We start from the raw sequence: 12,889 nt of genomic DNA, 5'->3' as shown, positions 1-12,889 counted from the left end.
TATATATATATCTATGAGTCTGAGTCCGTACTATACTTATATTGCCTTACTATAAGGATTGGACTGAGGTTCTCTCTATGTATATTTTTTAATTGACTGATATTTTTTTCTTTCTCGTATTTATAATATGTACATACCATTCTTTACATTGTTTCCGTTTTCTTGTTTCTTTTATTAGTCCAATATTAATTAGGCACGTTCTGTACGTGTGGCATGCCGGCATGTATAATTGTGTGGAAGGAAAAAGATAAACTCTGAACTAGTGCAGCCAGTTCAGCTATAAAGAACAGACCTTTATGTCGCCATTTATTTCTAGAAACGATTTTTCAAAATTAATCAGTAACGATTCGACAGGATTTAATACTAGATACATAATTTACGAAACTTGAAAATACTTGAATAAATCCTAATTTTCAAACATCTTTTAAATCTCTTTTTGAATTTGTCGTATTGTTTGGAAAATTGTTTGGAAAATGGAAAATTTGTTGTGTGGTAAAAATTTTTTGATGAAGTATTTGCCACCGTTATCTGAAAAGAATTTTAAGAATTGTTCGAGAGAGACAGAAACGAGTCTAAAAAACTGAAATGTCTCGCGCGTCCTTTTAATGTCATCCAAGAAAAGATGAATTTGATGAATCTCGATTGACATCTTTACGAATGCGATCGTAATTAAAAGCGCAATGACGAGGCTGTAAAGCACACGAATATCTCAGAACTGAAAGAACAATTAATATCATTTTATGTATGATTCAAAGACGAAGAAAAAAATAGTGCATAATATTAGCAAAATATATTAGCTCGGAACCAAGAAAGATATTAATTGTTCTAGTTCCGAGATATCGGATTACATCTCGCGAAAACTATTGACATTGCAACACTATGCAACCTAGTGGCCGTAAATGCGCGTGTAGTGGAAATTTTCGATCAAATTTTTGATTGAGTTGATCATTGATTGAATTATGAAAAATCGAAAATTAAAACTCCCGACAAAACAAACAATTAAACAAATTAAACTCCCGAGGCTCAAATAAACGAATAATGAAGCTTGTTTCTTACATTAGCGCCAAGCGAAAAACTTAATTAACAAAATTAAACAAAATTATAATTATCATTCAAATAACTGTTGTTAAAGATAGAGAATTAATTAAAAAATTTCCACTACGTAAAGTTCATGAATTTACGATCTGTCCCTGTCTAACATACTGACGTGTAATATCTCGAGAGATTTAATTAACTCTTCACTTTTATGATTTTTACTTGGGCTTATATCTGGTTTTCTTTATTGTGTCGTACTTAGTACGTGTTCTCTCGTCGACAGTTTGCCATCTCATGTAATCATCTCTTTCGATTTCAATCCGATATCGATCGAATGTTAACATCTCATGTTCGATATATGCCCTCCGTTCGAGATATATCATCTTCTTTCCATCTCACTTTGCTCTTTCTGTTTTTCTTTCTGTCTCTTTTTCTCTTACTCTTTCTGTATATGTATATTTACTTCCACATCGAGGATACATATTCACCAATATACATGTATTATATACATTCCTTTTCTCTTTCTCTTCCTTCCCCTTCTGTATCTATCTATCTATCTTATCTCTATCTTTCTCTCTGTCTCTATTTCTCTCTTTCTTTATATATATATCATCCCCACCGCGTTTTTTTTTTTTTTTTTTTTACCCACGTCTTCAAAGTGCATGTTATTATTATATTTTGCGTGGGGTCTTCCGTTCGAAAACCCGAAAGGGGTCGACGTCATTTGTGCGGGCATCGACGAGCGTACTCGTTTACACTAATTCGTAAACCGGCAAATCGGTAAGAAAATGATTTTATTCCTCTCTATGTAATTGCGTTATATACATTTTTGTGCACCTCGATCATCGGCATGGGCACAACAATCTCCATGTTTTACTTTATTATAAATAAAAAAATTTATTAAACATATGGTGGATCACATATGCGTAAAGTGATTGCATTTGGCGCGAATATGGCGATATTTTTTGTCAAGAAAATGTTTCAAGATGCAAATAATTTTTGAATTGATTAGAGGTCGAAAAATTTGACAAATTCGTTCCTTCAGAAATGCTAAATAACAAGGTCTCTTAACTCGGGCAATATTGAACAAATTTTGTTTTAACAAAATGTCGAAATTACAAAAAAGATGTCATTAATTTAAATTCCAGTAGAAAAATAAGAGTTTCAATTTTTGGCCAAAAACAATATCGCCATGTTCCTCAATGAACTCCGAACACCGTGTATGCACTTTCTAATTCATCTACCTGAATATCATAAAAAAAAAATGACGACTTTTTTGCATTTTTCACGGGAATCATATCGTTTCTATCTATTCTAGCGTACAAGAATAGAATATTTCTCAATCAGTCGCGAATTTACTGCGCTGTAAATCAAAATAAACTGCACGCTCAAGATTCTTATAGGTTCTGCTCATTTAAAATTTGATTCGTGATTATTTCTGACGCTGCACTTTTGATCTGATCACGATGCAAGATGATCGATGCGAGATCCTTGCATTCGGAGCGACAAGTCGATGCCCGAGCGATACGTCATGCGTTCTCCATTGCTTTTTCGCACGGAGATTCGCGAGATTAAACGTCGATAATGGACGACACGCGAATATCGTATGTAAATAAATGAAAGGTTGGTTGGGGTAAAATAATTCTGACGATTATAATGTCATAATATATTAATCTTTACGAAATATCAAGAGTAATTAATAATATATGTATATATATATATAGTAACGATAGAATATTCTTCAAGTTTTAGAAAAATTGTCAAATGAATAGATATATTATTTTCAACAATTATGGAAAAATCTCGCGCTGTCGTATTCCACTTTTATGACGCTTTTCGGGCAACGCGTTGTCCGAAAAGCATCATAAAAGATTTTCCTAATTATTCGAATAGCTCTTCAGATGTGTTTTAGATGCTTTTGTGCTTTCGCGATTTACCCTAATTTACCGCGTGTCCGCGTGTAAACGTTCGCGACGAAAAATATTTTTTTTTTCTTCCACGCGCGGTCCACAATATGACTTCTGACCTCGAATTTTTGATTTTTGGTTTCTCTGTTTTTTTTTTTAAGTTGACTAATACCGGACAGCAATCGATGCCAAATGTAAAAGAGCCCCAAACGAGTACTGACTTGTAACACGCACAACGCACGCACAAAACGTATAACTGACCGCAGGTAACTATCTAACGGAATTAATCATATTTATGTATTATGTCTTACGATTGTGTGCCTTTTTTCGTTCACTTATTACGATTCATGACTCATCATTGCGCTCTCTCTCTCTCTTTCTCTCTCGCTCTCTTTCTCTCTCTTTCTCTTTCGTCCATCTCTCTTTCGCGCCTTTTCTCTTTCACTTTACTTTCTTCATTCATCATATTCTGCATTTCCGTAATACATATATGCTCATTCATGTCTATTATAATTCATCATTGTCTTATTCACGCTCTCCGTTCCATCAAATCGTATACTCTATGCATGCACATTATTCGCACATACTACGCACACGCATGACATAGAAGAAGAAAGACGAAGTTCGACTTCGCGATCCTCCGATCGTACGATCATGGCGTATCGAAATGCGTCCTCGTACTGATTGTTTTGATTTGATTGTCGCTGATTTCTTCGTGATTAAACGTTTTACAGTTAAAACAGCACATAATGCGAAGTCCACGTACGAGTGTCTCGAATTGCATATCTAAAACTTAAAAATTAGATAAATTAAATAAATTAATAAATAAAATTGCTGAATTAATTATTGATTATGCATTAAAGTATATATTATAACATATTGTATATATAATTAACATACATGCAAAAAAATTTTTAGTTGTGTAGAATATTTCAGATAACGCTTAAAGATCATTATTATTATTAAAGTAATAAAAGGACTACATGATCCGTGTTTCGAATATCATCTCTCTCTCTTTTTCGCAACTCATTCTTTTCTCGATCTCATTATTCGGACTTTTGCATCGAGACGCCACTTTCTACGATCATCGCTCCCGTTGTCAGAAAAAGCATCCGCAGCGACAGCACACACTAAATGAATGTATTGTAATAATATTCTGTACGAAATGTACTTTATATCTCCGGTATTCGTGTGCACCATTTTGTTCAAATGTAAAAATGTATTTCTGTACATACATAAGTCAAGTGTACATACATAATCGATGTGCGATTTTACGAAATTCTCTTTTAACGTTTCTACACATTTATATATCTCTGTGTATCTATATGTTTGTCATATCTACACGCGTAAGTATTTGTATATGTATATCGCTGTGTACTTTATACACGTTCACTCGCTTGTACCGGTGATGGTCACGGCACCTCTGTAAAGGTACGAGAGCAAGTTTAATGATCGCGTTCAGGATGCTTCTTCTGACAGCTTACTGACAACGAGAGCGTACAAAAAGAAAAAGCACGATGTTTCCCCGATAAGCGTCGAGGAGCGTCGCGCCAGCTTGAGAAGAGAGATATGTCCTCGTGAGGAGACACTGGCGCGACGTTTCCTCAGAGGCAAATCTAGCCCGACCGTTGATTCGACATATTTGAACGAACAGGCAGCTGCCCCTGTGCCAGCGGAACGCACTGTCGTGGGGTCAGCGAGCGTCCTCGGGGGAGGGAGCCACCCTCACGAGTCACCCGCCGACCCTCAGCAGCGTCCGGAGAACGCACTCGACGCTCTGCTAGATGAACTGCAAACCTTCTCGCGACCTGGCTCGCAGATGGGCCACGTGTCTAGCAGTCTGTCAGTGCACTCGAGCCCGAACGTGCTCCTGGCTGACATCGGCCGCGCTTCCAGCCTACGAGAATCGAGCATCACGGCAACCACCAGCGGCGGCAGCGGCAATCGCGCGCCCAATATCAGCGACATCGGTCGAAAGGGCAGCGTGGATTCGTCGAGTGGTACCCTGACCGCGATCTCTGCCTCAGCCGTCATGGTGGGCTTGCCCGGGATGGCACCGGGTGCCAGCGGCACTCTGCGTCGTCTACATTCATACCCATCGAGCTCGGATACCGACACCTCGCCGCCCATCGCCAGACTGCAGGCGTTGTCGCTGCAGGAGCAACAACTATCGCAGCCTACGGGGATGCCGGTGTTACCGCAGGCCTTCCTACCCGGGCAGAAGCCGCCGGTTCCGGAACGGAACGTCGAGCTACTGCAGCTGGCGAGCGCCAGGAGAGTACCGCCGCCACCGCCGCCGCGCACTAGCTCTCGATCACCTCTGGCGAGCCCGACCAGCCCCCAACTGCCGCCCAGGAATCATCCGTGCACTCTGCAGAGCGGCAACGCGACTTTACGTCGACCTGTGACACGCGGCGGCAAACCGCCCATGGCCCTACCGCCAGATACTACCACGATGATCCTGTCCACGACAGAACAGATCGGCGGGGACCGGTCAGCGCCGTCGAACGTGGCTGCCCCGATACACAACTCGTCGTCCTCGCAATCCTCCGCAGTGCTGTCGACCAGCAACTCAAGTTCCTGCGAGAGTGTTAACTCGCAGGAAGGCCTGCAAAGTAAGCGCGGCAGACAGGAGCAACTGGAGCAACGGCATCAGGAGCTCCTAAGGAAACAGAAGGCCCTACAAGAACAATACGCCAGGCTGCAGCAGCTACAAAGGAACGCGGCCGGTCTCACCACTGTACCGCCAACGCCACCCGATCTCCTGAAGAAAACCGGTTCTGAGAGTAATCTCCTCGCGAAGATGGGCCTCGGTCTAAGCGCCGCGAGTTCCGGATCTCTCACCAGTCTCAGTATCAAACCGCAGATGGTTTCGCAGGAGGCTATCGGCGATGCTAATCAAGTGACCAAGATCGAGATCACCAATGGACAGATACTCCCGATGACTTTCGCGACAACTACGACAACAACGACGACAACCAGCAACCAGATTGTCCCAGTAGGCGTCCCCACCTCCATGACGGTAGTGTCGGCCTCAACAACCACCGGCTCGGCCACAACCGTCACTACCATGTCCACTACGACCACCAGCAAGGTCTACGAGACGGATATTCTGTGACCGAGAAGCCGCTCGCTGATCGGCTGCTCGACCGTCAAGGTTGCCGCTGAAATCGCGCTGGCGAGTAGTTAACACGGCCGGCGAGATCGCGAGGCCATTATATCACGTGGTCCTTGATCCTCCTCGATCAAAAAAAAAAGGAACGAGGGATAATGAAACGGGAATGGACACGACGAAGAATAGAATAGAAAAGGGACAGGAATTGGTAGAATTAAGGAGATCAAACGGGAGACACGAAAACGACTGACGGAGAGACACAAATACGAAAAAACAAAGAAAAAGAACACAGAGAAGGAATAAGAAAAAGAAGAGAAAAATTACTCCGCCAGTCTTCACCATGTACGCGCAACATCTAATTTGCGAAATAAGCGTAGAATAAAGCGTAGAAACTTAGCGCGAGACGTAATGCGTAAGAACATAATACCGCACTAATTACTACGGCTAACAATAGCATTAATGATCGTAAAACGACGCGCGAGGAAAGCTCTCGATATACGCGGACGCGTAAACGGAAGAATCAACGTTTTTGAAAAAGAGAAGAAGAGAAAACGCGGCGTTGGGGTTCGTTGAATTATGCATTTTTACACGAGCATATTCAATGCGCCCATCTGAATAGACGGGTCACATCCGGGTGCTTCATCGCACTAACGTCGGACGCGTCGTCTTGCCCTCTTTCTTGGTCTCTTGAGATTTTTCCCTTCGATTCTCAAAATCGATCCTTGTATACACCTCGTACACATCCGGCGTGCTCTTCGTAACACGTCTCTGTGCCAAAATACGAGAAGAACGCGACGTATACTTGCGTACTTTTTTAAGATTATACACAGCCGTCACCCGCGTAATTAGCCGGCTCTTCGTTCTTTCTTCATCGTAGTAGGGCGAGCGTAAAACACCGTCAAGATTCTACGTAGACGAATCATCATATAAATATTATACATAATATACATACGTATATATTATACATATAAATATATGTACGCGTACGGGCGGGGAGATTTATATAAATATATACACATAAGTGGAAAAATAGATAGATAGTATATGTATACACGAGATATACTGTGCAATCTTTTCTCGTACACATGTGCGCATATACAACACATACGTATACATTCACACATCGTTAATGCCATAAACGAAACTGCGGCGATGTCGGCGAAATCACACGCCTTTCGTACACGATGACGACGGTCCTAACGTGACTTTTATCGTGCTTAAAATAATTGCTACCGTACATGTGTGTGTGTATGTGTGTGTATGTATATATATATATATATACATATATACAAACACATCCAGCCGTATTTACACATATATAAATACACATATACAGGATGCGTAGCGATATAGGCGATCGACGTTGATTATTCCTCGTTACCGGCAAGATATTTACGGGTGGCACTCTAGGCGAAAAAATATTCCGGGGGTATACAAGGAGTCTGAGATTTAATTTTAAATAAATTATAAATGCATTTGGACTTTAAATAAATTATAAATGCATCGTGTATGTTTGCAATCTAAAGTCTACGGAAACGACCCATAAAGATAAAATACTGATTGATTCTGAAAGTGTTAATTCATATCGATGCAATTGGAGGACTGTTCGCTCTATATCTCTCTTTCGGAAAACACATGGCTAATCGGAATCAAGAGGCAAGACGCGCGAAAGACCTGTCAGTAAATTTTTTGGCGGCCAAAGAAATGTCATGCGTTAAAAAGAGAATATTGCTCAATATTTATCAACCCAAATAACGCGGCAGCGCTGCTACATTTTGCAATTAACACCGCAGTACCGTGCACCCTGCGGATTGAATTACTTGGACACGATCGCACGATTATTAACTAATTATCACGTTGCGCGCCACAGAAAGATATCGTCGAATCGCTTCATCCTTTTCTTTTCCATCATCGCAGGCGAAAAATCGAATGTGTTTACGATCAAGTTGGCGGATCGTCGATCCTTTAACGATATTCTCCTTTGTCATTTAGATAAAAACTAAAATAAATTCGATGCGACAAAACATTGTGAGAACTTTGCGCGTCACTTTGATCGTTTCTCGCAAGCGTGATTCGCACTATTTTATCACAGCTTACTGCACGAAAGATAAACTCGTCATCGCGCCTTCTAAACGAAAAAAATAAATGTCCAAGATATAAAACGTCTGAAATGTCTAACGTGAAATTGCATCTGTCAGATGTGTCTTTCAGATGTCTTTTGGACTTTTCGCATCGCCAATTGGATTGTCGGCGCTCGACGCAGTGCGCATACTATGCTAGGAAGGGCCTAACAGCTAATACATTCGCGTATTTATTTTGTATGCTTTATTCTCCTCTTCCGTTAGAGCAAATGTTCACCGAAATTTTCGTCATAATCCTCGGATGCGTTTGCGGGGTTTAATTTAAACTCGGTAGTGTATGGATTCTTCGTGAAATTGTTACTGATATCATGCTTTTGCATTTGTTAATATCTAGCGAATAACGCGTTGCTAATTATTAATTGAAAAATTCGAAAGCAAAATGCGCTGGTTAACGAGGATCCTTAAATAGTTTGACATGAAAACGCGATTGACAAGGAGATCGATTTTCTATGTTTATAATTGCGTAATTCTCTCTCGTAGATTAGAAAAATTTCTCTCGTGTGTTATGTTCTGTTAGTAAGAAGAAAATTAATTAAAAAGTATTATTAGATTATTAGAAATAAATTATGCATGCTATACGATATTGTCTCTATACAAGATCGTAAGTTTTGCTAATATCGCGACAGAATAAAATTAAGAATTGAAAAATATTGGCGTAAACAATTTTACACGATCAAATACATACTTCAATATATAATTTACTAGTAATAAACGACATAGATATATTTATATAATCACGCGATCGATTAATATTTATTTTATGATTGAATAAACGAGACAGATTGTCATTTACGCAGTTGACGTGAAATAACGCATCCGAGGGTTAATTGCATGTGGCGAGATGTATAAAGATCTTATTTATTTCCCACTATCACACAAGCATATGTCTCTATAGAGAAATCATAATTACTTACAATAAGAGCACATATATTAAAGATAAAGTGAACGATAATGATCGATAATGAGCATTTGTTTGCGAGTGCTTATCGAGTATTAATACAACGCGAGATACCAGCGGGAAGAAAAAGAGAAAAAAAAAAAAAAGTATTTTTTCTCTCGTTTTTTAAATTTTATTTCCATATCGGATTTGTATACTGTTCCGCGCGCGCTTATTGTAGGTACTTAAGCCACAATTATATATTGCATTTACGAAAGCTACTTTGAACGGTGCATTTTCGTTCACGGTGATACATCTAAGAATATCGCAATAGAATTAGAATTGTATTTGTTATCGGGGTATACGTTTAATCGCGCGCGCGCTAAGTATAATCAATTTTTAGGTCCCCATCCCGTCCTTTCCTTCATTCTAATTGTAAACGAAGCGTTTCGGATCGAAGGTGCGCGCTATCGATCCGTGCGAATCAAGCGCGAACCATTCGTGATCGAATTGCGTTTTTTTTTTAATCTCCGTTTTCTCTCCCATAACGCGATTAGCGAGAATTATTAGTGTAATGTTTTCTGATGATCCTGTACGCCAAATCGAATTGACTTGTTACATTTGTAAATGTTTGTAAGTACTACCGTACATATAATAAAATAATCGAGTAATAATCATCGAATTATCCTGACGATCATCGTTTGTCTTTGTTATCCATCGATTAATTCAACCTTACGAACAACGAATAAAAGGTAAATCATGACATACCGTGTAATACAGTCCCACTTTTCTTCTATAGGGTGTTCTAAAGAGAGAAGCATAGCGAACTTTTCTTAATGAATATTAAAACTAGACAGATAAATGAAACATCCGATATTATATTGTTTGTCTTCTCTTATTAAAAGCCTTTCTGTAATTAAATTGTTATCGATTTAATTTATAAATATCTCTAATCTTCTCATGAGCAGCATTTTCAAACAAACTACATTATTTTGAATAATCGAGTCTATTATCCATTATAGTTTTCAAACATCATTGCTGGTTTCTCTTTTGAAAAAAGTTATACCATTAGGATATTTCGAATAAACAAATTCTTGTATTATCGGCCATTATCATATAAATAGAACTCGAATCAGAGAGAAATAATGATATAGAATACTAGATTTATTGATTTATATTTACACTTTGTCAGTTTCTGAAGCAATACCGTGCGCCTGTTTAATACTCTCCTCCACGATTTGATGTTCCTGTTGCAATTCTTTATACGATTGCAAGAGCTTCTCGATCGTGCTTTTTCTCGGCGAGTCCAGGCGTGCATAATGCATGATAAATTCTACATTATCCCTGACTTTGCACTGATCAACTGCTGATTTCATCATGGGATAAATTATATGAAAGAGACTTATCAGCATCGCGGCGTGTTTAATCCGACCAGTCTCGATCATCTCGCATAATAAATTATCGACGTTTTTCGTCCATACTAGATGAAATACCATCGGCCCGAAATGACGCGTAGACCTCAAAATGTCAAAATGTTTCTCTCTGTTTATATGCTCGTAGACTTCTCGCGTGACTGCTTGATAATCCGGATCGTCCGGCTCAAATTGCACGCACGCTCGATCTAATATGAATATATATTCTTTGCGATCTAATAAGCTCTGTGAAGAAAATCATGATATTAATTACATTATTTTATATTTTTCTTTTTTCTTTTGCTAGAGTTGTGTTGTTGCTCTTAAATGTGTACATTTCAGCAAACATAATACTATAATGAAATTTTATATAAAGTTTTCATTATTTACTTACTTTCAAATATTCATCTTCAAACATTTTTGGTTTTTCTACCTCCCTAGATGGTTTTGGAAAATAGATTTGTACAACCCTATCTCGCTCTTGCCAAGTGGCATGCCTCAATGTACCCTCGGGTTCTCTAATCACTACAAATCTTTCTCTGTCTTTGAGACCAAATGTGATATCGGTAAACACATATTTAGCAGTATCGTGGTTCTTTAATGCAGGGTCTTCGCATAGCGGCACAGATGGATCTAATCTTTGCTTCACCACTGGTGGCATTTGCAGATATTTCTTGGCTTTATACTTTGCTGCTTCTTTAGCTTCCTCAACCTGCTCGTCTGTTAAAAATTTATATTCTGATGTTTTGAGTTTGTGTCCATCTTTGCGACTTCGGAAGATTTTTGCGTAATCTACTGTCGTCAGATTTTTTAGATACGCCTGAACCTGTCTATTAAAGAAATATGGTGCCGGATCTCTTTCTGGTATCGGATCTATATGAAAATTACATACAAAAATATTTAAAAAATTTATATATTAAATGCATAAAAGAATTGCATAAAAAAAGCAAAGAAGTTTAGATACCTTCATATTAATAATAATACCTGTTTCAACGTTTGCTGATGCAAAACTACGACAATTGGGGATTGCACGAGCGTACGAATGGCGCAAAAAGTTGTTTACACGATACGAAAGCATGATGATTCAGTCAATAAATTACTAATACCACAAAATAATCCATAGAGCGTACGAATGGCGCAAAAAGTTGTTTACACGATACGAAAGCATGATGATTCAGTCAATAAATTACTCTAATACCACAAAATAATCCATGCAAAATATAACCTCTCGTTGCTCGACTCGGAAAACTAATCTGAACCATACACATATAGACATATAGACATAGGTCCGAAATACACTCACAGCGCTATAAGCGCGCTGCCAGCTATAGTGCACGTGACGTAAACTATAGATTTTCAGTACTATGAGCGCTGTGAGCGTATTTCGGACCGCAGCCATATCTAAACCAGCTCGCTATAAGGATTCATTCGTGTCGCACAATGAAGTTTGTTAAACGTCTGATTGGCTGTCGAATAGAAAATTCCTAGGATTCCGAGCTTTTTCCAATTGTAGCCAATCAGTTTGTACGATAAAACTTGTTACGATAATTATACGACAAATGAAATATCGGCCTTAGGCCCAGTTCCACAACTTACTTTTAACCGAAGTTTAACTCGTTAATGGAAAATTCACATTACGTCTGATGTCCGATGTATCCAATCGGACGTCATACATTGTACATCAAATGCAATGTGAATCCTCCATTAACGAGTTAAACTTCGGTTAAAAGTAAGTTGTGGAATCGGGCCTTAGACAAAAAGCGTGGTCTCCATCTCCACTCTCCATATCCACTCTCCATGTCTCCATGCAGACCCACATGAGAGTCAACGAATAATTTCCGTTGCGGCCTTGGTCGAGTATAGACGTGTTTTGACGCGTTGCACGTGTGTCCTTTGTTTGGACCATACTTTTTGGACTTTCTCCTCTTCTAAGAGGATTTTTGTTGTTATTTTTGTTAACGCCTTTGTATTACAACTTTTTTGTTTTTATTTTTGTTAACGCCTTTGTATTACCACTTAACGCCACTTCCGTATACATTTTACGCTGGGTTGTGGCCGTATTGACCCTCGACCGAGAGCACGTGCCATTTAAAAAAGAAGAAAAAGAAGAAGAAGAACGAATATATAAATTTATCAATAAACACGTGATTTTTTTATACAAATTGTACAGTAAGTATGGGATATAATTATAATAGCAGTAAAATATGTAATAAAGATTTTTTTAAATATATAAGCATCAATAAGTTCAGTATCTTAACACGAATTCATACTTAACCAATATTGTTATTAACCTAGTATTTTTTTTATTTTTTATATTTAAAATTAATTAATTGTTATTTTCAGATGGAGAGTTTTCCCAGAGGCGGGAAAAAACCTGCAATTAAGAGATCATCAAATACGGC

The 12,889-nt window shown here is 38.7% G+C and overlaps 3 protein-coding genes across 3 annotated transcripts in view; 2 read left to right on the top strand and 1 right to left on the bottom strand.

The window, feature by feature from the left end:
• Nucleotides 1-9,764, top strand: part of LOC115237666 (coiled-coil domain-containing protein CG32809) — an 89,874-nt gene extending 80,110 nt beyond the window's left edge. Inside the window, 1 exon segment of the mRNA XM_029810868.1 lies at nt 4,597-9,764. Coding sequence (XP_029666728.1) covers nt 4,597-6,060 — 1,464 coding nt within the window. The 3' untranslated portion in view covers nt 6,061-9,764.
• Nucleotides 9,765-10,220: 456 nt separating this feature from the next.
• Nucleotides 10,221-11,609, bottom strand: LOC115237672 (28S ribosomal protein S22, mitochondrial). Its single transcript, XM_029810877.1, has 3 exons — nt 11,472-11,609; nt 10,882-11,360; nt 10,221-10,733 (listed from the first exon to the last, which is right to left on the bottom strand). The coding sequence occupies exons 1-3, from the start codon at nt 11,563-11,565 to the stop codon at nt 10,254-10,256; spliced, it is 1,053 nt and encodes a 350-aa protein (XP_029666737.1). The 5' UTR covers nt 11,566-11,609; the 3' UTR covers nt 10,221-10,253.
• A 479-nt stretch (nt 11,610-12,088) lies between these two features.
• LOC115237665 (protein RRP5 homolog) overlaps nt 12,089-12,889 on the top strand; it is a 6,910-nt gene continuing 6,109 nt past the window's right edge. Inside the window, exons 1-2 of the mRNA XM_029810866.1 lie at nt 12,089-12,656; nt 12,831-12,887. Of these exons, the coding sequence (XP_029666726.1) occupies nt 12,831-12,887 (57 nt within the window). The 5' untranslated portion in view covers nt 12,089-12,656. The remainder of the gene's footprint in view (nt 12,657-12,830; nt 12,888-12,889) is intronic.

The sequence above is a fragment of the Formica exsecta genome, unplaced genomic scaffold, assembly GCF_003651465.1.
Source record: "Formica exsecta isolate Colony F162 unplaced genomic scaffold, ASM365146v1 scaffold303, whole genome shotgun sequence".
Lineage (NCBI taxonomy): Eukaryota > Metazoa > Arthropoda > Insecta > Hymenoptera > Formicidae > Formica > Formica exsecta.
The sequence above is the reverse complement of the archived record's forward strand: the minus strand, read 5'-3'. Positions and strand labels throughout refer to the sequence as shown.